The 9,336-nt window shown below is 43.2% G+C and overlaps 1 protein-coding gene across 1 annotated transcript; it reads right to left on the reverse strand.

Annotated features, from left to right (window-relative positions):
• Positions 1–736: 736 nt before the first annotated feature.
• LOC116050879 (putative beta-lactamase-like 1) lies at positions 737–9,130 on the reverse strand. Its single transcript, XM_031301106.2, has 7 exons — positions 8,933–9,130; positions 8,622–8,762; positions 6,616–6,719; positions 6,360–6,517; positions 5,735–5,955; positions 2,388–2,493; positions 737–2,207 (listed from the first exon to the last, which is right to left on the reverse strand). The coding sequence occupies exons 2-7, from the start codon at positions 8,725–8,727 to the stop codon at positions 1,220–1,222; spliced, it is 1,683 nt and encodes a 560-aa protein (XP_031156966.1). The 5' UTR covers positions 8,728–8,762; positions 8,933–9,130; the 3' UTR covers positions 737–1,219.
• Between the last annotated feature and the right edge of the window lie 206 nt (positions 9,131–9,336).

The following is a 9,336-nucleotide window of genomic DNA, read 5'->3' on the forward strand; positions in this document are numbered from 1 at the left end:
ATGAGACTATTCCACAGTTCAATATTGGCCCCTGAAGTTTCAGGGTGGTGCCCCGTTTTGGCACCCCGTTTGTTGATTTGATAAAGTTATTAATAACCATATTCATAACTTTATTAATATTGATAAACATCTTTGATAATATGCCAAGAATTGAATCTGTACCCCTACGAGTACCCAACATGTTGCTTATTTTAATCCAGCTCTGTGTCATCTTGATGTGGGCAGTGTGTTTGGCTTCCCTCTGTTGCGCCGCTGTACAGAGCTCGGAGTAGCCCAGATCTGCTGGAAGAGAAATGTTTGGATTGATCCAGCAGATCTCAGCAGACCTCCGCTGCTCTGCTCAGCTGAGAGCTCGGTGCACACACTGCCCACACTGTCAAGACACAGAGCTGGATTTAAATCAGCAAAGTATCTCTTTAAGCTTAGTGAAAACTCCTGTGTCATGTGTCTCCAATTTCAGGTTGATATCTCAATTCCTTCATGTGTCTATACTCCCATTTTACTTATATTTTATACACTTAACTATACAATGTTGAAGTGTGATCTGGCTGTGTCTGATCTCCTCTGAATGTGCATGTATTCACTCTCACAGAGATAAATTAGAAGACTGTCTCTGGAGGAAGGAGGGAAAAAAGACAGCCAGGTGAAATTTTTAATGAGCACTGTTAACAGTTTTTATTTTGACTAACTTTATTTCCACAATCATACAAGTAATAAAACTCGGAAAGATAACTGCTTTCTTTGAATTCACTTCATTACAGAAAATGTCCACAACATTTAGCACATTATCTTGTAACTATGTATTGCTCATAGCATGTTGATATGCTACCCTGGTGGATTTAAATCTTGACCACTTGACTTTTTAATCAGCTGTGTGTTCCTCTTCCTAGGTCACACTGTAGGCACTTAAAGGCTGAAGAGGAATACTGCCACATTGTCCATTATTACACCAAACACATCTGAGGAAACATGTTTACTGTACTGTCATCAGTGTTGCTTTGCTTGTGGTAGTTCAAAGATTAATTTGGAGATTTGGACAAGACTAAATGATATAATTGGTATTTTAAGCAGCGGAAATTAAATAAATAGTACACATTTAGATAAATCACATTGAACTCAGGCAAAAGAGCATTCTATGAATAGTTGAAAACTGCCATGTGTTTCCCACTGCATTTGTCCTCGACACAACCCCCAGTTACAGGGCCAAACGAGTTCTGAGTTAGATTCCTGTCTTTATGAAGTGTGGTCTGCCAGCTATCCTGGTTACCTTGTAAGTGTTGAGTCCTGGGGAATCAAACCCTGGCGACATACCTTTGTTGTTGAAAAGGTAAAAGTTGAAGAGCTGTCTGTCCTGTGCCTCCAAAGAGACAGAGGCGCTGTTAACCTTAAGCTTGCAAGGGTACGGGCTCTCAAACACCACCCTGAACACCCTGTCCTGCAGGTAATCCAGCCGAAGAGTTCGGTACTTGGACGGCACAGTTGTGTCCACCTGTGGTCCAAATTGCTGCATGACCAGCACCCCGTCTGAGTCCACCTTGATCTCATAGAAAGTCATATTCCTGTAAGTGAAAAAGCCCAAATATGGAGCTGGGTTGGGCGGTGGTCTGAGAGTTCGTCGAGCATCCCTGAAAGCCCTCTCCAATGCAGGGATGAGATTGCTGTAGGCCTGTCTCACAAGGTCCTGGTTTGCAGGCCGAACCCCAGCCATCAAGACCACCAGTCCCAGTTTAAGCCGCGGCACCAGGGAGAGGGTGGCCGCATAACCGTCCAAGTCGCCGTCCTTCCTTACCACATCATAGCCAAACTGCTCGTTGATCTCCCATGGTGTGCCAGTGGAGTTGGCGAAGTAGCCATTGTGGCATCGGAAGACCGGAGTCAGCATGGTGTTCAGGGTGTCTTGGCGGAGCAGGGTCCCGCGATTTGCGCCCAGAAGAGCCATCACCAGCTTGGCCATGTCCGCTGTTGTGGAATACATCTGGCCTGCAGGTCGGTACCAGCCGAGGTTGTAGAGGGGAGCTGGCTGGCCATTGCTGTACACACCCACAGCCATCTGCCTCTGAATGGCTGGAGTTAGGTTGAAACCAGTGTCCTTCATGCTGAGCCGCTCCAGAACGTTGTCTGACACCCAGCTCTCAAAGTCTGAGCCAGTCACCTTCTGGCCCAGGATGTTGGCCAATAAGGAAAAAGCAACATTGCTGTAGTGGCATCTGAGGGAAACGAGACCGTAATGTCACCGATGTTTGTTAAGTTACCATAGATAAAATACCATAGATACTAATACATCAATGTCCTATCTCCAATTTCCTTTCAGATCACAGAAATGCACAGAAGGTCCGAAGTCACGACAGTCAAAAATAGAGCAAAACAGGAAGGAAACAGAGTCTTACTTGGTGCCTGGATCTGCCACGAGGACATCATCCTGCAACAAATGAAGGGCTGCCTCTGTGTCTCCACTCCAAAGGAGGTTAGTTGACCGTAATCTTCTGGGTAACCCTGTGAAAATATTGGAAACCCCTAGTGAGTGAATCTGTGGACTATTTAGTTCACGGATTCACGAATGCATTGGCTGCTTTAATGAAGGGATTTCTGTAAGTAGCCATACACGAAAATATGTCACAGATATCTGTGTAAGATTCCACCCCACCACTTAACATGACCATTATTCCAGAGGGGCGGGAAGATATTTTCGGCAGGGGGTGCTGGGGGTGGGGTCCACAGCCCACGTAGAGTCTAAAGATACTATGTTACACAGGCTCTGTATTCTGCAGCCCCCTCTACCTCTGTCTCCTTTTAAAAACTCACTTGCCCCTCCCCTCCATGAAGTACAGCTGAGCTGATGGTGCGTACAAACTATATCCCAACATGGGCCTACTGCACAGCGAACTCCAAAAACCAGCGATAAAAAATGTAGGCCTATCTAAATATCTGTGTGAATGCGTGCATATAAACTAAAATGTTATTTATATAGTGCAACCAATGTAAATTATATATTATTAGCAATACATGCATAATCAAAATGTCTGTTAAAACAAGGAGCACGACGCACCAGGATCAGTTTTCTAGATGACAATGTATGTTTATTTTAAAACAGCCACCAGTAGATCAAGTGTTCATAAACAGCATAACTGCCAAAAAAAGGCCAAAGTGCCACAAAGTAACAGACTATGCAAAAATCTTTCTTTTCCGACAGTATGTGACAAATTCTAAAAAGTTAGACTTTTGATTCTTTATAACAACAACCAGAGACATTTATAAGCTATCATTTTATTGTCATAGCAGTTTTAAAGCTGCACCACCCCCTGGTGGCGAAGTTTTAAAACTGCGCCTATGCATTATTCAGTTACTATGTATTAGAACAGTGCATGCAATTAAACAAAGACTTTTAGGCTTTCAATAAACGCAGTGATGAAGAGCCTATGCTAATTGTCAGGTTTATATTACAGAACTATGGATACATCCTGGAGAGTCCCACTGTGTATGCACTGTGCAAGAGATGCTGTTCTATCAGTACTTTAATGCAGTAAATAGATCACCAGCAGGTTGTATGGTTCTATAGGCCAAATACTTTGAATGAATTCAAATTAATTCAAATCTGCTGATTCAACGTTGTTTTAAAGAAACCTGTTTGGGGTAAATCTACTAAAAGCTTTCATGGCTGGGATGGCGATCAGTCGGATAGACTAAAATGCTAAAAAAGAGACTTTTAAGGGCCACACATGCAAGATGTATCCTAATCATTTTATTATTCTGACTTTTAATTTGTCAGCACAATGGTAAATGGACTGCATTTATTTAGCGCTTTTCTAATCTTAGCTACCACTCAAAGCGTTTTGAAGCACTCACGCACCGATGAAACGGCCAATTTTGGGTTCAGTAACTTGCCCAAGGATACTTAGACATGTAAACTGCAGGGGCCAGGGATCGGACCACAGACCTGCTGATTGGCAGATGACCGCTTTTTTGTACAGACATTCATGGTTCCTAGACAACGATCCCCTGAAATTTCCTCTAGCGCCATCATGAGGGTAATTTTCTTTTGTTTCGGAATGAAATGTCTTAACACCTATGGGACGGACTGCCATGAATTTTGGTGAGTACATTCATGTTTCTCTCAGGATGAATTGTAATAAGTGAGCCAGAAAGATTTGTACCCTCAGCAGGGCCTCCACCTCCTTTCTTGTCATTCTGAGCTGATTAGCTCTATGTCTGGACACAGCTCGTTGTAAATATAGCTCCTCTCTCTGTTCGTGTGAGCCTAGGTTAGCTAAGGTGCCCAGTGGGTGGTAGAGACATGTTGTTAACATAAATCACGTAATACAGTCTGCTCTGTTGTGGCGGAATTTGTGTTCGATCATGCTGTAATGAAACTGCATCTGACCAAATGCACGTAATCAGGTTAAACTTTCTTGTTGTTCAATCATTTTGATTTCTTTACAATGTAATCTTTGACTGAATGAATGTTGGCCTGATTGCATATGCTAAGGCGTGGTTACCCACCTAGATGTCATCAGACAGTTCTCACCTCTGGCTGGTTAGACCCTTTGTCTTAATAAGAACAAAGTCACGCAATACACCAAATGAAAGAAAAAATCCTGACAGAGGGACAGAGAGCTGCTTCACGTTGGTGTGCATATTACAAACTAATCTTTGTCTTGTGTACCATGCTCTGAGCAGACAATAATGTAAGAGATTTTGTCTTGTTCCTCGTTGTCAGAGTGGGATTACAAAATTGCCACGCCATCTGTTATCCCCATTTGTTCATTTATTCACATCAAGACTGGGGTGGCAGTAGCTCAGTCCGTAGGGAGTCGGGTTGGGAACCGGAGGGTTGCTGGTTCAAGTACCCATACAGACCGAAGTACGGAGTGTGGACTGGTAGCTGGAGAGATGCCAGTTCACCTCTTGGGCACTGCCAAGGTGCTCTTGAGCAAGGCACCGAACCGCTCAGGGCGCCTGTTCAGCAGTCACAGCCCACTCACTATGACATCTCTCCATTAGTGCACGTATAGGACCTGAGCATGTGTGTGTATTTCAGCCTCGTGTGTAGTGTAACAGCAGAGAAAAAGAGTATACGTTAAATTAAAGACTCCAAACACACAAAGACACAGAATTGTTGGAGAGAGATGGGAGCCAGGAGGAGGCTGTGACAGCACTCTGGTCCAGCTCCACACAGTATCAAATCATGTCCAAAGTTCTTAGCCTGGTAATCACTGCACTGCTATTTTGTTCTGTGTTGATGGTAACCTTTCACTTGGAGGGAGTGAATTCAGACAGTATGACAGTATGTGTCCTGCCAATGTCATTTGAATGGCTACAGAAAACTAGTGGACTAAGACTTAATGTTTTTATGACTATTGAAGAAAGATATAAAGGTTTTTTCAGAAGTGGACTTCAACAACCTGTACAGTACAGCTCTTTTTTTATCTCATTCATGCTTGTTGCATATTTGTGTCCATTTTTCTATTGCTATTTTTCATGAATGTAGTAGGGTTGCTTGGTAACTATATTGCAAATGACATTGCCTTTCTGATAATCCCGCCTGCCAAGCTCTGATTGGTCGACGATTGGTTCTCCACTGGGGGAACACCAGACCTATTGTAATCACTGAACAAATCAGAGCTGGTGCTGTTGATTCAGAGGTCTGGAACCAGGTCTTTGATATGTGTTCCTTTAATGTAGATAAATCTAAGATGGTTGCTATATCATTAAAAAACGTAAAACCGAATGTGTTTACCAGAGAGCTGGCTGGCCATCCTGCGCAGGGTGAGTCCAGGAGAGCGGTTGCCAAAGGTCCTGAATGACGAGGACGCTGGTCCCCTACTCTTCCACAGCGGGTCCTTAATGGTGAAGTTCTCTGCGTACTTCTCCAGAGGGTCGTCCAGAGAGTCCACCAGGCCGTCCTCCCACAGCTTGTACAGCATCAGTGTGGGGAAGATCTTAGACAGGCTCGCAATTCTGCCATCACAGTGATTAAAGTGAGCGCACACATGCATATTCCAATCGATTAAATAAATGTATCCTGGTTTAATAATACATGGCATTCCCACTACTGCCCATCTGCACAGATCAGATTTAAGCACTTAATTTATTGAGTGGTTCAGTCTCATTGATCATACAATGAAGGTCTAATCCTACTCTAAGCCTCAGATCAGAAAACAATCCAGCAGAAGAATTAGACAGCAGGTTACATCACGTGCTAATGATTATTGTTCAGATGGAGGTGCTATAATAACGGAGCGGCTGCGCAGCTTTTAGGACTGATATTAATAACTATGTGTTTGGCATTACGGCAAAGCACCCTTTAGTCGTATCTCGGTCATATTTTCCTCTCTTCCACACCTGTTGCCTGTAAATCTCACCTGTAGACTGTGTACTCAGTGGGTGTAGATGAGGAGGGGTCGCTTGTGTTTTTCTTGCCAAAGTTTCCATTCCACAGAATCGAGTCATTTAAAATCACGATGGCTGACAAGGCTGGCAGCTTGGTGCTGTGAATGCTCGACCTCAGGAGTAGATCTATCTGTTAGGAGAAACTTCAGTGAGACTAACTATAACTATGTCAAGAATGTCCACATGATAAAACGTTTGAATAAGAAAAAGAAGTTGAAAGAGATTCACCTTTTCTAAGGCCACCCTCAGCGATGTGATGGGATGTTTGAGGGGCACAGGCTCAGGGAAGTGAGGGCACATCTCCTCTGCTCTCGCTTCTTTTACAGCCACTTCTGTAGAAACATGTTGACAGCACTTATCTAGCTGTCACTGTTGTGGATATAAGCAGAGATGCACAGTAAGAGTGTTCTGGCAGGTCCCAGGGGGGACTGGAGAACAGTTTGAACTTAATGTTGTAGGGCTCTGAAGAAAAGATCAAATGTGTCCTAATTAAACATGTACAGAGATATTGTCCATTTAAAAAAACTCAGCTGTTGTCAATCCTACAGTCAGAGATAGCCTGTTCCAGGACCGTTAAGCCGAGCTTAGCACAAAGACAGGAAGCAGGGGGGAACAGCCAGTCTAGCTCAGTCAAAAGTGACTGATTGCAGAAAAGAAAACATTGTGGTTTAGCATTAAAGGTCCCATGACATGCTGCTTTTTGGATGCTTTTATATAGGCCTTAGTGGTCCCCTAATACTGTATCTGAATTCTCTTTCCCGAAATTCAGCCTTGGTGCAGAATTACAGCCACTAGAGCCAGTCCCACAATGAGTTTTCCTTAGGATGTGCCATTTCTGTGTCTGTAGCTTTAAATGCTATTGATAATTCAATGCATAATCAGCCAAAGTCTGCATATTTATGCGGGGGCCGCATTTTTTCAAATAGGCCGCACTTTCGCCGCATAAATTGCAGATTTCTGCGCAAAATATGCAGGGCTTGCATGATTTCATAATCCCCGCATTTTCGTTGCAGAAATGTCACATTTACTGCGTTTGCTTCACACAAGAGCAGCCATTTTCCCTTGTTGCCATGGGAACGTTATGAAGTGACGTAATTACGCGACGTGAACATCATCCAAAAGTTGCGAACCCCGTGATGAAACCGTGATGAAACCATGATGAAACCACAGTTTTTGCAAGTTCCTGCAATTTTTGCAAGTTCCCGCACTTTCATCGCATAAAATTGCATAAATATCCCGCATATTCCATCGCGTTTTTTAAGAAAACGTGCCGCATAATCAAGGATTTTTGCCCACAACAATCACAAAAAAACTCACATTTTTCTGGAAGGACTGGTTTGCAAGCCATGATGTCTCTCTCTTTCTCATGGGCGGAAAGGTTAAGACATAGGCTGACACACAACGAACAAGTGCATGACACATCTTCACATAATATAGATGCATGTTAAAGGGATGGTTCACTGGAATTATGCAAGAAAAAAGTGTTGGTAGTGTGTCTCTCTTTGCAGATAGTTCGTCCAGGTTCTGATAGACCTGTCTCCGTAACTTCTGCCTCAACCTCAAGACAATGGAAGTTCAACACATTTTGTTTAAAATGCTCACAACTTAAACATTTTGCAAAGGATTATTTCTTGGCTAGATATATTTGTACTGCTCCTTTAAGGAACAGTAATGACCAGCATGATTCTAAGAGTCAGCTGAACAGCTGGCCAGTTTGACAGGTGGCTAACTCTGCTAGACCTCTTACTGGTATTTAATACATTATTACTTTATTACTCATACAGGACATTATATAATACAGTCTTATATTCGGACAGTATTCTACAGTCTGTAAAATATCTGTAAGAACAAACAACAACATTACATTATTAAATTAAAATGAAGGTGCTAAAACCATAATCCAGCAGTAAACACTAGCCGTAAACCAATCATATTTTGTAGTTCACAAATACACATTAGTGAAGCCCCTCACTGAAAGCCTTAGCACTGCTGCGCTCCCCCTGTGCCCCTCCTCCTGTCTCTAGAGTCTGCTTTAACGGCAATGCTAATCCTGCTATTTTCAGCTCTGTGTAATCCTGCTGCAGCTCCTGCAAATGAGCAATTACACCAACGAGGCTGAAGTCCAGGTCCAAAAGTAGTTCCAGGTTGGAAAATTCTGTGTGTGTGTGTGTGTGTGTGTGTGTGTGTGTGTGTGTTCTGAGGATGTAAATCTATGGTGGCTTGATAAACCTCACCTGTCTTCAGCTTTGGCATCCTATACTGCCATATGAAGCAGAAGGTCATGACCAAGGAGAGCAGAAAGAAGACAACCATGCCCAGCATGGTCCACCTCACCTTCATCTTGGCTACTGGTTGCTATGGGCAGCAGACGCAGTCTAGAAATTGTATGTTAACGTTAGTAAAACGCATCGAAGAACAAAACATGTTTTTCATTTGACAAAGACTTTCTTTTTCTGCAGGCAAGTTTAGTTTGCCAGAAAAAGATAAGACATTTCATTAAAATGCTTTCACAAACAGCGGCAGCAGGACAGGTCATTTAGCTTACCAATGGAGGGAAAACAAGGCTCAGATATCTCTTATTATCTTTGTTTCATTCTTCATCTTCTGCAAATATCCAGTTTCATTTCCAGCAAGGTCCACAGGGGAGAAGCCAGTAGGACTGCATGGACTCGCTTCTACTGCTTCTGAGCAGTCACTGGCTACAGACCATTACCTACATGCACTTAATCCTGACTGTGATCCCAGGCTCTGCCATGACATCATAATCTGCTGGGAGATTCAGCCGCAATGCCAAATGTAAGGAGGAAACCTGCTAAACACTCAGTCTCAACAATCAAATCATCTCACATCCTGCAGGGTTAATTCCACACACGCAGCACTCATCCACTGCTGGATGCAATTCATCTCCGTATGAGAAGGACGGGGGGAGATCATGAGGTCATGTGGAAA

The sequence above is a fragment of the Sander lucioperca genome, chromosome 12 (assembly GCF_008315115.2).
Source record: "Sander lucioperca isolate FBNREF2018 chromosome 12, SLUC_FBN_1.2, whole genome shotgun sequence".
NCBI lineage: Eukaryota > Metazoa > Chordata > Actinopteri > Perciformes > Percidae > Sander > Sander lucioperca.